General features: G+C 36.7%; 2 protein-coding genes across 2 annotated transcripts; both read left to right on the forward strand.

The window, feature by feature from the left end:
- The first annotated feature begins 6312 nt into the window (after positions 1–6312).
- LOC127191985 (olfactory receptor 52A1-like) lies at positions 6313–7275 on the forward strand. The gene has a single exon (XM_051149336.1). It carries the CDS (start codon positions 6313–6315, stop codon positions 7273–7275), a length of 963 nt encoding a protein of 320 aa, XP_051005293.1.
- A 4440-nt stretch (positions 7276–11715) lies between these two features.
- LOC127192197 (olfactory receptor 52E4-like) lies at positions 11716–12653 on the forward strand. The gene is given in 2 exon segments (XM_051149520.1): positions 11716–12550; positions 12553–12653. Coding segments are annotated over 2 exon segments (936 nt in total).
- The last annotated feature ends 4783 nt before the right edge of the window (positions 12654–17436 follow it).

Raw genomic sequence — 17436 nt, forward strand, 5'->3', positions numbered from 1 at the left:
AAAATAGAAGGATCCAGAGGGTTTTAGAAACCTACAAGAAGAACATTATGATGGGTGGATCTGGGCCTAGGAGTCCTGCACAAACTATGGCCTTAGCCAAGGACAATATGTGCAGTAAACTTTGAACCCCTACCCAGACCTAGCCGATGGACAGGACATTCTCCACTGTTGAGTGGAGAATGGGGTCTCACTTTCACAAGAACTCTTGTGCCCCATATTTGACCACGTCCCCTGGATGGGGAGGTCTGGTGGCACTCAGAGGAAGGACAGCAGGCTACCAAGAAGAGACTTGATACCCTATGAACATATACAGAGGGAGGTAATCCCCCTCAGTCACAGTCATAGGGGAGGGGAATAAGGGGAAAATGGGAGGGAAGGAAGAATGGGAGGATACAAGGGATGGGATAACAGTTTAGATATAATATGAATAAATTAATAAAATATATTTTAAAAAGAATGTTGAAATATTGAATACAGATACATCAGTGAGGACCCACCCAAGAGTTGGGTGTGAAGAAACTGAGTCATATCCTGAGGGAAGAAAAGCTTTTGACATTGTGAAATCTTTATGTAGATGGTGCAGTAGCAGCATTGTATTGTTAGTTGCTATTACCTGGGAACTTGACAGTAAAGGCAGAATTGTTTTGTCACCAGTTTGTTACTGATGTCACTTGATAATAAATGACTTACTAACTAAACTCAGCATTTCAAGTGTCTGCCAGATGTTGGCATTGATATGCATAATATATAGAACTTTCTACCTTGGGAATTAGTAAGATCCTTAATGATATATATAGTCACTTAGCGACAAACAACATCAAGGGGAAAGTGACCTGTGCGTGAAGAATTCATGTAGCTTCTTTAAGGACTGTTGGAGTATTGGAGAAATATGCATTAGACCCAGGCATGGTGACTGAAGCTGACTACTCCAGCACTAGAAATAAAGAAACAGAAAGACCATGGCAAATTAGATGCAATCCTGGATAAGAACACAGTGTCCCAAGAAACCTATCAACTCGCCAACGGAACCAACAGGGAAGAATACGCTTTGGTATGAATATGCTTCATTTGATTTAACCTAACTGTTTAAAGAATTAGCTTATTTGCTTTTAAATGCACATTTATAAATGGAAGGTGACTAATAGCCAATTTAAATTCTTCTTTTGCATAAAACAGGGAACATGTATTTTGGGCTATCATGTATTATGCTGTGTGTGGTTAAAAGGATTTTTAAAAAAATAGACATAGTAAGTGTAGAGGCACATTAAAAACTCAGGTATACTTTAAAAAGTCCAATGAGAACAACTGTACTGTTTTTTTTTTTCTTTTTTTTTTATTAATTTATTCTTGTTACATCTCAATGTTTATCCCATCCCTTGTATTCTCCCATTCTCCCCCCCCCCCCATTTTCCCCTCATTCCCCTCCTCTATGACTGTTCCTGAGGGGGATTACCTCCCCCTATATATTCTCATAGGGTATCAAGTCTCTTCTTGGCAATCTGCTGTCCTTCCTCTGAGTGCCACCGGGTCTCCCTCTCCAGGGGACATGGTCAAATGCGAGGCACTAGAGTACGTGGTTTTCTAGTAGCTGAGATTTCTTGGCATTTTGAAGGATTTGATTACCAGTACATAACACAGGCATTAACACAGGTACATTTATACCAGTGAAAATCACTGAAAAGTGTTGTCCAACAAATTTGACAATCATTACATATTGGGCTGTGGTTGATTTTAGGAAGGTAGGTGCATTGATAAGAATTGTTGTTACTCATCTACTTTAGCTCTTGGTCTTGGCAGGTTGGAAAAAATATTTAGCTTGACAGCTGCATTCTAAGAAATTTCTGTTGCCCATGTTTACCTGACCTTACTATTATAGTTCTCAGAATTGCCATGATGCAAGACTAGATAGTTCCCACCTCGTATGCTGAGGAGAATACTTTCTATTTTAAAATACCAGTGAACATTCCATGTGTGTGTTCTAGTCCTAATTCTAGTTTGCTTCAGGTAAAGAGAGGTAGGCTTCAGGACAGTGGCAGCTGTCTTAGGGAGTTAGAAGGAAAACCATATTTCCAGCTCATGCTGTGGTGGACAGGGTAGGGGATCTTCTGGCAAGATGTAAATCTGTTGGAACTTTGAGTGAATACAACCAGCAGAAGCCAGTCCAGGCTTCTGATCTTCTGGGTATGTATTTCTCTCCACAGGTTATAAAAGTGGGAATCAAAAATTTAAGAACACTTTATTCAAACTTTCTTCCATGTTTTATTTGCTTTAATTATTTTTATAAAAAATGAATGATTTAATTAACGCACTTTAAAATTTTACATTTATTTTTTGAGATTATGATGTAATTATACAATTTTTCATTTTCCTTTACTTCCTTTAAACTCACCCATATACTTCTCCATAATTTCCCATTTAACTTCATAAAAGTAACATTATACAGATTAAGGACTGTGTTTATGTTTTTAAGAATAATGCACCTTTAAATTATGTTTGCATGTATAATTACATAATACACTGTGGTACTTACAGTCTCCAATAAATATCTAGCTTCCTTGTCTATACTCAATAGGATTTTAGTGAACTCTACAATTTTGTAATATTCTAAAAATGGAAAAGGGGTGCTTCAGGATAGCCTGCTAGCTGTTTTTAGGAAGCTTGGCAAGTCTTTGAACAATGAAGGAAATTGGATAAAGAGAAAACAAGGATGTACCCCAAAGGCTTAGTATTTGATCCATTTGCCCAGCGAAGTCTTTTGTCAGGGTAAAGAAGAACCCAGCTCCTGTTATCATTCCTATCTTTTTAAAAATACAATAATTATTACTGTTTTTTTTTTTCAGTAGACATTGCATGTTTACAATCGTGTTATTTAAGGACTCTAAAGTTCATCAAGTTGAGAGCCTACTATTCCTTGTAGAAACTTGGATTTAGGACATTGAAGTGTATTGATAACCTCCATTAAGTTTCTACGTGATTCTAAAACCAAGAAAGGATGAGTAAGATTTACTTGATTTAAGAAATATGGACTTTTAAAATATAGTCCGTGGAATTCACATACATACATGCAACTATACATACATAAATACAAGCATACATACATAAATGTGCAAAGTACTAGATTAGGATAATACTTTTCTTTTTCAACTTTTAGCCATTGGTCACTACTTGTGAGAAGTGTCTGTGATACACATCTCTCTGTCTGTATCATTTCGCTCTCTTGAATTTTTTTCTCCATCTATTAGAAAGAATTGGTCATTTCCCTCTGGTTCTGTTTATTTTAATCTTCAATAATCCAATGATCGTTTTAGTATTGAGGAAAATGCCAGACTTTTAATAAGCTTTCATATATTTGGTTTAAGAGTTGTTCTAAATACTGATGTGTTGGAGAGAATGTTTTATTAAATGTATGATAAGAAAGGGAGGCATCTGTAATTTATAGATGAAGGAACTGGAAAACAGAATTAAGGGAAATGTGTAAGTGGACAGTGGACAGCAGCCCTAGTAACCACATCACACTGCTCCTGTGTCTCCAAGCCTTGGTTTTAGATGCACATTGAAAACAAGGCACATAATCTAATAGAGACGCTCTGCTACAGCGGGGGAAGCAGGATATATTTCCGCCTTTAACCTGTGAGGTAATTACCAAATGATAAAGAGTTTCTAGAATTTCTGGTACATCAAATCGTAAGTGTCAGAAACGGCGTGTAGCTCCTTTAGTGTTTCTCTCCCTCTGGTTCCCTCAAATACCATATGCAAACACAAAGGTAAAATGCTTTTCTCAAAATTTGTTGATGTAACTGATACAGCTGTTTTGACCAAATTAATTCACTAATGTTGTTATTAAGTGAGAAGAAACAGAGCCTATTGGGGTTAGCATTTATATACAAAAATACTGGGGAAAATTACAATATTTGACTTATTAATAAAACCATAATTAAAGAGATGGAGAAGGCTAAAATAATTAGGTCTCCTCTCACCAAAATAAATGTGCATTACAACCAAATATTTTCAAGAAACTTTGCTTTTTATTTTTAATTACTTTTTTTGAGCTAATATTTTGTTCTTTCTTTCATTTGATTCAAACAAGTGTAGTTCTCAGACTATCACAAAATCTCCCCCAAAGGTTTCCATTCAACAAAGTATTTTCCTAATTGATATACTTTTACATACAGTTCCATTATTTAACTGCTGTGTTTTAATGAACCTTCCTCAGTTTCTCCAAGAATGTCATAAATCATTAGTTTGTACAGTTTACCATATGATAAGACATTGAAGTAAAAACCCCTTATCATTCCATAGCAGCAGGAAACATGGGTGGTGACTCAAACAAGAATGTCTATGGCAGCTTGGATCTTCTGAAGTTCTGATGGGGACAGCAATGTCTTGGGCTCACACACTGACACACCGAACCCAAGTGATAAGTGTAGCTTGGGAGGAAAGCACAACTTGTCCTCAAGATCTGAAGACACCAGAGCTCCAGCCATCCACAACAGCTCTAAGTTCCTGCTTCCAGCATCTACAAAAGGAATTTCAGGTGAGGAACAATGCCTATCTCCCCTGGAGTGAAATCATAAATCAGAATAAACATATCTTTGATCACTTGAGTGGTGTACATACTAACCTGAGTCTTGTGATTCCTGCTTTCCTGACCGAGCTGTGGGCTCTGGTACCTCCACAGAGATCTGAGACATGAAATCTCAGAAATAAAGCCACACTACCAACCAACCATTCTGCAGCAGTGAGCCACCTCAAGTCTGTGTTGATGTGTGAATTGCACTGGACAGTGGAGAAAGTTCCAATGATATCCACGTATTTTTGAATGTCCAAACCATAAGATTCTTATGACAATTTATGGTTCATATGCCTAGTCTACTATTAGGATGTCCAAACTTTTGTTTAAAATAAAAATCACCCCCAAATAAACAAATTTTTAAAAATCTAAGGCGTTTCACATTTGAGAGATATTAACACTAGTTGGAGGAAATACGAGGTATGTGTTCCTGAGGTTTAGCAAATACTTCCACTGTAAAAACATGCATGTCCTGCTGAGACACAGTCCTTGTGTCCTACATACTTGGTCTTACGGGAATATCTGGTAGACTGTCTCTCGTCTACTTCAGGTTGTCAAACCTCAACATGGCTTAAAAGAAAAATCCACCAACAGCCTATTTATCCAATGAAAATGAAATATCCAGCAATTACACAAGGACTGAGTGCAGACACTGTGATGTTTACTCAGTTCAAAAAAAAAAAAAAAAAAAAAAAAAAAAAACAAAAAAAAACAGAGATTTCTCATTAGTGCTCCATAGGATCTGACTCTCTGCACCTTCACTGAAACTTGACTGTAAAATTTACTCAATAGAACATTTTTTGTCCTCTTTACAGTATTCTACTGAAAAAAATCAAATTGTGATTTATTAAATGGATCCTGCATTTTACAAGTCTCTTTGATAGTCACAACATTCCCCTGAGAAGCAATGATTTGTTCAATATTTTTATGAAATAAAGACTGCTTCTAAGATGATTAAAAATCTGTCCAAAATTGCCCCTGAGAACAGATGACAGTGATCAGAAAAATAGTCTCCTAGGGTCAGAGTGGCTCATAGCTAATGCTCTCAGGGTGTTATGGGTTAGATAAAAGGAGATCTCTTCTACTACCAGATACTGACTGAAGAATTTCTCAGTTTGATTGGTAAGGGTTGGCTACTTGAATAAAGGAGGAACAAATAGTGAAAATTTTCTTTTTTTAATATATTTTTTTAATATATTTAATATATTTTATTAATTTATTCATATTACATCTAGATTGTTAGCCCTTCCCCTGTTTCCTCCCATTCTTCCCTCCCTCCCATTTCTCCCCTTCTCCCCTATGTCTGTGACTGAGGGAGACCTACTCCCCCTATATATGCTCTCAGAATATCAAGTCTCTTCTTGGTAACTAGCTATCCTTCCTCTGAGTGCAAATAGTGAAAAATTTCAAGCAAACAAGTCTGAAGATCACAAAGAGAGAAGTATTCTCACTGGTGTATTTGCATGTACAAATGAGATAACTAATCCTGACACTTTCAGGTTTAACTGTTTTTCCGGTACTACAGAAGGCTTCAAGTGTTTTCTTCTGCTACCAGGACTAATACCACAGACCTTTCATGACCAACTTAGCAGAGAGCTACTGGAGACCTTGATCTATGCTAAAATTACACTGAGGATGAATGCTAGTCTGATAAAAAGTGAGGTTAACTAACGACTTAAATGTTTTTACTATCCTCTCAACAAATTTTTTTCAGGTATCATGATCAGTGGAAAGAAGACAGGATGCTGAACTCAGTGAAACCCAACAACGCATCATATTTAAACCCTAAAACTGTAATTTTGATTGGAATTCCTGGCCTAGAGCATGTACAGTTTTGGATTGGATTTCCATTCTCTGCAGTGTGCCTAGTGGCTCTCTTGGGAAATATAATTTTGTTGGTCATCATCCCAGCTGAGCGTAGCTTGCACCAGCCCATGTACATCTTCCTGGCAGTGCTGGCAGCTACAGACATAGGACTCTGTGTGGCCATTGCCCCCAAAATGTTAGCTATCTTTTGGTTCAGGGCTTATTCCATGGCCTTTGATGCCTGCCTACTCCAGCTGTTCTTTATTCATACTTTGCAGTGCATGGAGTCTGGTATTCTACTGGCAATGGCTTTTGATCGCTACATTGCCATCTGTGATCCTCTGAGGCACACTTCTATCCTCACACCTTTAGTTGTAGGTCGTATGATAGTGGTGGTGGTAATTCGAGCAATAGTACTAGTAGGTCTGCTACCGATTCTAATAAAAAGACTGCATCTTTTTTATTCCATTCAAATTGCCCACTCTTACTGTGAGCACATGGCTGTGGTAAAGCTTTCAGCAGATGATGTGCATGTCAATAAAATATGCGGTCTTTTTGTGGGGTTTAGCATTCTGGGATTTGACATGATTTTTATCCTCATCTCGTATGCACTGATTTTCCGGGCTGTTTTTCAACTTCAACAAAAGGAGGCACGGCTCAAAGCCTTTAATACCTGCACTGCTCACATTTTTGTTTTTCTAGAGTTTTATATTCTTGCCTTTTTTTCCTTTTTCAGCCACCGTTTTGGTCACGTTGTTCCCTCAACTCACATTCTTCTGTCAACAATCTACCTCCTCCTGCCACCTGCTCTCAACCCTATTGTTTATGGTGTAAAAAACATGGTCATTCGTAAGCGGGTGGCACAGATCTTTGTTCTGAATCGTGGGTGTCATCAGTAAGGAACCGTTGTCTGCCAGGCACTTACTGCCTTGCAGAAAGGCTGATACATGCTAGAGATGGCAAAGGTTTGCTCTGTGCTCACTGTAGGATTTCACATCCTTTTGTTGATGGAACATGAAGGGGTTGATTTCCATAATTACAGATGGTTCAAAGTAAAAAGTTCTCCGAATAACATTGATATCATGTCTCCATCTCTGATACATTTGATTTCAAAGCTATATCTTATTGTTTCAATTATGTGTAATTTCCCGGACACGTAGGGTTTTTGTTTTTGTTTTCTTTTATTTTTAAAGAATATAACTAATCTCTTCTCACTCTTCTTCTGTCTCCGTCTCTGTCTCTGGGGTATCTCTCCCCCCTTTCCTTCTCTCCCCATGCTCATTTAATAAACTCCTCTATAACATAAAAAAACAGATTATAACTAAGGGCATAGTTTACTTTTTTATTTTTGTATAGCTCTACTTGCCTATTAAGTCCATGCAGGGGTGATGAAAGTAATTCTTAGGTATAGTTCATTTCTTTCAGGCATCACCTCCTAGTTTAAGGCTCTTTACACTTGACTGCTGGTTACCCCACTGGGTATGTTATTTGTTCTTTGCTAATATACTTTTGTCAGTTTTAATGTATTTTTATTGATTTTAACTAATTTTGTTTTTTATCAGTTTTTAATTAAAAAATTTACATATATATTTATATTCTTACACATATATAATAAACTACCCACTGCAAGAAGAACCATGAAACAATCAGTAATTATGTAAATATTACTTTCTTAGTGTCTTGGCTATTTGTATTTGGTAACTTTGAAGAAAATATCTTTCCTATCTTGGTGAGTCTAAAATTATGAATGTACATCAATATCTATTGTATCTAATCTCTATCAACTTAAAACATCCATCAGACCTAAAAAGTCTTAACCCCTATATAAATAAGCTTTATTGTAAAAGTAAACCATCTGATCATCAATCCCAACAGAAACCTGATAAGGAATAAAATTAATTACCTGAATAAACAGGAAGTACAGGCTAGCAGCTTACAAAACAAAACAAAAAATATTACAGAAAGAGTTTGCTGCCTGAACAGTGATCCAAAACTCTTTAAAACGTTGGAGCATCATCTTCAGGTATCTGTTCCAGTGTATCTGACAAGACATTTGTGTGGTAGGAACTATTGAGGACTTGATTACTCTGTCTTGGAAGTGTTTGGCCATGAACTCTGCCTTCATCAAAGCCTGCCCATTTTAAGCAGAATTCTATCTGTTGTGCCTAAGAATTATGGCCACCCCACATTAGGATATTTTATTTTATTACTTGAGTGAAAGTAATTTCCAATTAAGACAAATGTAATATCTGTAAAATTCATTACAAATTATAAGAGTTTGTTAAAGCAGGTTGTATCATACTGTGTATTATTAACGATTAATGTTGACACATATTGTGATAAGATCAAAACCTTATACCAGTTTTGTGTGGGGAATTTTAAACAATAAATTGAGTTTTAACAATGATAGACAGATAGTAGATAGATGATAGATAGACAGACAGACAGACAGACAGATGCCCTATAAGAAGGGACTTTTGCTCTGAACAACGTGGATGGCTGTAGAGGATGTTATATTAAGACATAGAAAGATAATCACTGGATATTCTCTTACCAGTTGGAGTGTAAAAAATAAACTCATAGAAACAAACAGTAAGATTGTTTGAAAACATCATTAGCCTTCTACACTCTTCTCCTGACTTTAATTTGGTTTTTTTAAAAAAACGAAATATACATACTTAGAAATGCACACATATTCATGCATTTTAACACATGCCTATACCTACATAATTTATGTCATTGTAAAGATATAATTTTTGTCACTAGCTTAACTCTTGCCCCTGCTTCCATTTCTACTTTACTCCTGACTCCACTCAACCCTTGAGACCTTGCCTGATGCAAAAAAGTTTCATTTTCTTGTCTACAAAATTCATACATGTTGGATAATATGTGTTATGTTTATTAAATTTTGTAATAAAGGTCATGATAACTAAGTATAGTAACTGGCTATTTATTTTATGTAATTGTATTAATAATTAATCCACACAAATTGCTAAATAGGTTCTCTTTACATAAACTGTTCCCTATTGATGTGTGTTTTGAGTCATACCTACACTGGAACAGGCATGAATATAGTGGGCACTAATATCCTTGTGTTAATCATTAGATGTATTTGTTTCCTCTATCTTGATCAATGATTCTGGAGTTTACTTTCTTTGTGAAATAGTAGATATGGGACATTATGAACCTTATCAGATGCCATAATTTCCAACTCCAACTTTGTCCTTTCCACTTTACTGAGTCTATTGGAGGGCCCATTGTACCATCATCTCCAAAGCCCATTGTACCATCATCCCAGAAGCCCATTGTACCATCATCCCCAAAGCCCATTGTACCATCATCCCCAAAGCCCATTGTACCATCATCCCCAAAGCCCATTGTACCATCATCCCCAAAGCCCATTGTACCATCATCTCAAAAGTTGTTGAAAAATGTCATTATGTGCTTCTCATTCCATCACAGATGCCTGCTTAATTGGATAATTTCAATACATTTATCTACTTCCTTTGCGAAATGTCAATTTAAGCTTTACTGATTATCTTTAAAATTATTTAAAAAGATATTTATATGCTCTAAACAAAAAAATATTGAGTGGTAGAAGAAACGATTGTGGCAATTCCCAATTTTGCTATCAAACTTCCAATGTGGCAAACAAGCCACTGAGCAAAATGTTCTCATTTCCACCACAGACAGAATTCTGCCTAAAAGTGGGCAAACTTGGATGCAAGCAGAATCAACTGCCAAACTACGCCAAGTCCTCAGTAGTTCCTGTGTCACAAACATGTCTCTCAGATATATTGGGCCAGAAGGCAGAAGATGATTCTCCAACATTATAGAGTGTTGTGGGTGACTGCTCAAGTAGCAAACCGTCTCTGTCATCGTCTCACTTGGCAAGCTGCTAACCTTCAGTTCTGGATTAATCCGATAATTAACTTTCATTCTTCCTCTAGTCTCCAATGGAGTTGAAGACTAGATAGTTTAGTTTTACAATTAAGCTTAGTTGTTTAAGGGTTAAGATGCTTTAAGGTCTAGATAGATGATTAAAGTTGATAGTGATGGGGTATGATAAATACTGATTTGCATTCAAGATTTTAGACTCACCAAGATAGGATAGATGTTTCCGTATTTTATTTTATTAATTTATTCAGATTACAGCTCAATTGTTATCCCATCACTTGTATACTTCCGTTCCTCTCTCCATCCTGTTTTCACCCTATTCCCCTCCCCTAGGTCTAAGACCAAGGGGGAACTCCTCACCCACTATGTGGTCATAGACTAAGATGTTTTCTTTAAGGTTGTCAAATAAAAATAACCAAATCATTATCAATGTGACATTTTTATAGTTCCCGATTGCTTCATGGCTCATCTTACTGTATGATACTTTTATTTATTTATAATAAGATAAAAGTATATGTAAAATTAATAAACAACTAATACAATATTTTAATTCTAAATTTTTAATGATAGTTATCTCTTTTATCTTAAAAATGCTTTTCAGAAGATGGAAAATATATTTTCCTGTGTTGTGTCTAAAACCATTAGTTTTATTTTAAACGATTTATTTATTTCTGTTAATTTAAAGACTATTTTAACTTAAAATGTTGATATATTGCAGGTATGTGAGGAAATAATAAAGTTAGACTAGGAAATAGTCTTTATAAGAGTCTCTTTATTGAATTACTACATTAATTTCTCCATAAAAATCACTTTCTGCCACTTTGTATTTGATTCTGAATTTTTATAGCTTCTTTGTTTGTCCTTCCATGTGCTGGTGTCACTTCTTCTTTTATTAATCTTGAAATCTTCTAATGCACTGTAATTCTTTTAATGGTAAATTTTGATTATACTTATTGTTGTTATCCCCAAAATTTCAGTTTTGAGGTGTTAGTTGAACCTGTTCTAAACTATTGACAATCTAGGCAACACCAAAATTTTAGGAACTCTGAAAGACAGAGTACTACTCCATTCCTACTGTAACTTATCCTCTTCTTATGTATAGCATCTGGGGTATTTCTCTCTAATATTACTGAAGAAGCTTGAATGTGTTATAAAGGATTTGAATATTAACCAGTGTGCTCCCTAAATAACATTTGTGTAGAGCAGGGGGGTTGTTATTCATAACCTAGTGTTGCTCATACTCTTCACATAATGCTAAATAGAGTAGCTGATTATTTGAATCTCTCAAGTAGTTAATCTCTGCATGTTCTCCTCTAACTGTGTTCTTACTAGTTTAATTGACAGGTTATTATATGTACTAATCAACCACTTCTATGTGTTTTTATCTCTTCCCAGAAATACTGACTAAAGATTGTAGACAGTCTCCCAAGAGTCCCAGAAGGATGGCCTCTATTCATGAAACTGCTTCCCACCCATCTCTTTTTCATCTGTTGGGCATTCCTGGTCTGGAAGCTTTCCACACCTGGATAGCCTTCCCTTTCTTTATTGTTTATCTGATAGCACTTGTGGGGAATTTCACAATCCTCTGTGTGATCAAGAATGAGCAGAGTCTTCACCAGCCCATGTTCTACTTCCTTGCCCTCCTCTCTTTCATTGACCTTGGCCTCTCCACTTCTACCATTCCCAAGATGCTGGGCATCTTCTGGTTCAACCTTAGGGAGATAAGTTTTGAAGGCTGCCTTATTCAAATGTTTTTCATCCACACCTACACAGGCATGGAATCTGTTGTTCTCCTGGCCATGGCAATTGATCGTTTTGTTGCCATCTGTTACCCACTTAGATACACCTCTATTCTTACCAACAAGGTGGTAGCTATTATGGCATCTGTTGTAGTGGGGAGACCTGTCCTTCTTGTCATCCCTTTCTGTCCCCTCCTAAAGCGACTGCCCTTTTGTGGACACTACATTATCCCTCACACCTACTGTGAACATATGGGGATAGCTCGCCTAGCCTGTGCCAGCATTAGGATAAACATCATCTATGGCTTATTTACCATAGCTGCTCTGATTTTTGATTTAATTCTCATTGCTCTGTCCTATGTTTGGATCCTACAGGCTGTTTTCCACCTTCCTTCCAGGGACGCCAGGCACAAAGCCCTTAGCACATGTGGTTCCCATGTCTGTGTCATCTTAGTCTTTTATACTCCAGCATTTTTCTCTTTTATGACCCATAGGTTTGGTAGAAATGTCCCTCGTTACATCCACATCCTCTTGGCCAATCTTATGTGGTTGTCCCTCCTTGTTTAAATCCAGTCATCTATGGAGTGAGGACAAAACAAATTCGAGAGGGGGTCATGAAAATTATTGTAAAGAAAGAATAGCCCAAATATCAGAGGTTCATAAGTGCTGTCAGGCTTCTTTTCAGAATTTATCTTTGTCAGTGTTCTCCAATGACAACTAGGTCAAGGGTTATTCATAGGCTTCAGCCATTACTTTGGAATCATCACTCAATGTTTCTCTTACAAAATTACTTCACCTTCAAAAGTTTCTCTACTGTGTTCTTTTATTTTTCTTTTATACATTATATCTGGGCCACAGTTCCCTCTCTCTCCTCTCTTTTCACACCACTGACTCTCTAAACCCTCCCTCATATATACTACTCCTCCAATTCCCTTAAAAAACAAAACAAAACAAAACAAAACAAAAGAGTAAAAATTTCAGTGATATCAACTGCACATGGCGTAACATGTTACAGTAAGATTAGGCACAAACCCTTATTTCAAGACTGGATGAGGCAACTTAATGGGGGAAAGGTTCCCAAGGGCAAGCAAAGGTGTTAGTGACACCCTCAGTGCCCACTGTTAGGCAATCCACAAGGACAGTAAGACAACAAGCAGAATGAATATGCAGTGAACCTAACTGAGACCCATGAAGGGTCTGTGATTTTTGCTTCAGTCTCTGTGAACTCCTTTTAGTCCTGCTTAGTTGATTCTGTGGCTGTGTTCTCATAATACCCTTGACCCCTCTGGCTCCTCCAGCAATCTACTCTCACTCACTGGGCTGTTCAGACTCTTGTTTTGGCCATCCAAGCAGTATCAGGCATGGGCTTCCTCTATTGGGATGGGCCTCAAGCCTTTATTTTTTTAAACGAGAGTTAGAGAGCATGGAGGAATGAAGTCCACGTAAAAGTTGTAAAATTATTTTCTAATGTGTGTAAAACAGTGTGTACTATGTCAGTAGCTGATACTGTGCATAGGTTTTGTAAAAACAAAGTTTTTGATGGCATACATCTTAAGAATTTGACACACGAATCGCTACTTATAAGTTATATACTTTAAGTACTATCTCCTCTTCCAGTATTACTACAGTTTATGTGATTTTCTTTAGTTTCATATAGTTATTGAAACCTTCATGATAGTTAATCCTTATTTCTACCTCTGAGTCACATTCATCTGCTATAGACGCTATTACAGTAAGAAAATTACCACGGTTTTTATGAATATGAGATGAGACAACAAAACCTTTCATAAATTATTTTTGAAAACAATGACAAAGCCTCTAAAATTTGAAGGTACTATGACCTTATAGTATACATAGCATTTATCTCAAATGCAAGCAAACGTCTCTGAATTTTAAATCCAATCAATATATCTTGCTGTGTTACCAAAAAGATCTTTGAAAGAGCATTTTAGTCCATGTTGGGAAACCATCAGGCTCAACGCCAGTACCAGTTCCTCATAAAAATTTCAGAGACCATGAAAGAAATGGAAAAATACCTCAACTGGATGAGGTGGCATATCACAATCAGCAGGCTTTCTACACATTTACTGTGGATACAGACTTGGGAATTATTCTTTCTTAATTTTAGAGTATTGGTATAGTATTAAACATTTCTTGATTTTTCTTCTCTTCAGATTTCACTCCTAACTTCACTACAATGTTGACAAAAAAAGCATTGCAAGTAAAGTATATTATTTATACCCTTGCATGGTGTGGACCTAGACCCTCTGCTCAGATGTAATAGATATTCAACACAGTCTCCTTATGGATCCCATTATGGGGGAGTAGGGACTACGTGTGTCATGGACTCTTGCCCCCACACATTGAACAATTCCTTCTGACAGACAGCCTTGCCAAGCTACAGAGGAAGAGGGTACAGGGAGTCCAGAAAAGACTTGATAAGCTGAAGTCAGATGTTAGGTAAGGAGGGATCCCCTTTCTAAGGACCAAGGAAGGGAAGAGGTGGGTATGTGGGAGGGAGCTTGGCACTGGGAGGCAATGAGTGATGGGGCTACAATCGGGAGGTACTGTGAACCAATTAAAAATTTAAAAACTAAAAAAAAAAAGGATCCAGTCTATTTTTTTTCAAAAAAGACATCATACTTTTCTAATATTTCTTAGTCAGGGTAAATCAGGATGACTGCCGTGTGGGTGCAGACATCTGAGTATTGGATGCAGAGGTTTGCAGTCCTACAAACTCATGAATCAGATACAGGAGAAATGATAAATTCAAATAATTCCTGTATCTACAGAATTTCAAGCCAACCTGGCCCATGAGACAATGGTTTGTGTACACACACACACACACACACACACACACACACACACACACACACTGCTTAGGTTTGGGCTGTCTGTTGACATGTAAGTACCTACACCATATGCATACCTTTTGGACAACTTAGAACTGATGTTGTGAATAGTTGTGAACCACTATCTGGGTGTTGGGATTGATTCCTACAGGCCCTCTGCAAGAGAAATAGTGTTCTTATCCACTGAGCTATCTCTCCAGGTTCCGAGTCTTAAAACTCACACATCAAGCACATTTCTGATATTTTTCCTCACAATTAATAGTAAATTATGACTGTGGCAACTCTTCATTATGGCCAATCTGTTTAAGTTTATTTTATTTATTGAATATATAAATAATAACATTTAAACTATGTGTGCATATCTATGAATAATTTCAGTTCTCACTCCAAACTTCTCCTAATGCATCTACATTGACACTACAAATTTTATTACAATTATAGCACCATTCAAATGAACCTATGGTAGTGTACATATCTTATCCTGCATCAGGGTTGTTGTATTTCAGTGAACATTTTGGTTAGATTTGCTTTAGTGCTATTATAGAAGGACGGCTGTAAAAGTTAACACACTCTTCTTACTATGGAATTGCAATCATTTTGGTCTCTTCTAAACACCACATAATGGAATTTTTGGGAAATAATGTAGATATTATTTATTTGTTAGGAAACTTTCAGTAGAAAAATTAAAACATTAATATGGTATTTGAGAAATAGACCATGAAGATGATGTTTATGCAAAATATTAGCTATCAAGGACAATAGAAAGTATCTTCTTAGAATATTTTTGGGGAAATGATAAGATTATATTAACACTGTTTACATTCATTTATGAAAATTGAGAGAGACTAGATACAAGAAAATGTAGAAAACTGTGATACTTCATTTCAAACAACTAAAGAGGTAGAAAAACTAAAGCCGAAGCTAAACCTGGAGGAATAATAAAATCAGAGGTAAATTTCAAATAAAAGAAGAAAGTACAACAAAGATGATAGGGGAGTCTCGTGAAAAAGGGGAAGAAAAATCGTATGAGCCAGAGGGGTTAAGGCTAGCAGACACTGCCCACAGCACCAAGTACGCAGGGTTGCCTGGGCTCCCTGAGATTGCAGTGATAGTGACAGAGCCTGTGTGGGTCTGTACTAGATCCTCTGCATAAATGTTATGGTTGTGTGGCTTGGTCTCTTAGTGGGACTCCTACCAGGGGATATGGGGGTGTCTCTGGCTCTTGTGCCTGCTATTGAAATTCTTTTTCTCCTCTTGAGATTTCTTGTCTACTCTGATATGAGGGTTGTGCCTAGTCTTGTATCTTGTTGTGCCCTCTTGCTTTGATATTCCTGGGAGGCCTGTTCCTTTTTGGAAAGAAAACAGAAGAGGACTGGATCTGGAGGAGAGGGGAAGTTGAGGAGAGAATTTGGAGGAGTGGAGGGATGAGAAATTGTGGTCAGGATGTATTGTATGAGAGAAGAATGCATCTAAAAAATAATGACAATTGTAGTTGAAGACAATTTGTTTGCTTCTCTACAATCCAAATTAATTTTGTGTGTGTGTCTTGAGCCTTCACTGATGACTGTGAAGCTGGAAAAATTTAACTTAAGAATGTTGAAATATTGAACACAGATGCATCAGTGAGGACCCAGCCAAGAGTCGAGTGTGAAGAAAGTGAGTCATATTCTGAGGGAAGCAAAGTTTCTGACATTGTAAAATCTTTATTTAAATGGTGTTGCGTCATCATTGTATTGTTAGTTGCTATTACCTGGGAACTTGACAGTAAAGGCAGAGTTGTTTTGTCACCAGTTTGTTATTGATGTCACTTGATAATAAATGACTTACTAACTAAACTCAGGATTTTAAGTGTCTGCCAGATGTTGGCATTGATATATAGAACTTTCCACCTTGGGAATTAGTATCATCCTTAATGATATATATAGTCACTTAGCGACAAACAATATCAAGGGAAAAGGGAACTGTGTGTGAAGAATTCAAATAGTTTTTTAAAGGACTGTTGGAGTATTGGAGAAATATGCACTAGAGTCAGGTATGGTGACTGATGCTGACTACTCCAGCACCAGAAATAAAGAAACAGAAAGAACACGACGTCCAGGTCTTCTTCAGTTACAAGGGAAATTAGAGGCAATCCTGGAGAAGAACACAGTGTCCCAAGAAATCTATCAATTCATCAATGGATCTAACAGGAAAGAAGATGCATTGGCATTAATACGCTTCATTTGATTTTAAGAGAATTGTTTGATGAATTAGATTATTTGCTTCTAAATGCGCATTTATAAATGGAAGTTGACTAAAAGCCAAGTTAGACTCTTCTTTTGCATAACTTGATTAACTTGTATTTTGGGGGCTATCCTCTATTATGCTGTAGTTAGTGAAGTGTCTCATTAAAATCAGGAGTCCTAACAAAAGTATCATGAAAAAATCATGATGTTTTAAGAGTGGGAACTTAGAAAAATTTATTCTTGAAGAAATAGATTTTAGTTGTATTCAAAAGTAAAATTATGAGCTGTGGTTTTCTCTAGTAGTTGAATTTTTCTTGGCATTTACAACGATCTGATTATACAGGGAT

This window comes from Acomys russatus, chromosome 7 (genome assembly GCF_903995435.1).
Source record: "Acomys russatus chromosome 7, mAcoRus1.1, whole genome shotgun sequence".
Classification (NCBI taxonomy): domain Eukaryota; kingdom Metazoa; phylum Chordata; class Mammalia; order Rodentia; family Muridae; genus Acomys; species Acomys russatus.

Bases quoted from the DNA above. Each gene is read 5' to 3' on its own strand.
- LOC127191985 (XM_051149336.1), top strand. From the start codon at position 6,313: ATGCTGAACTCAGTGAAACCCAACAACGCATCATATTTAAACCCTAAA.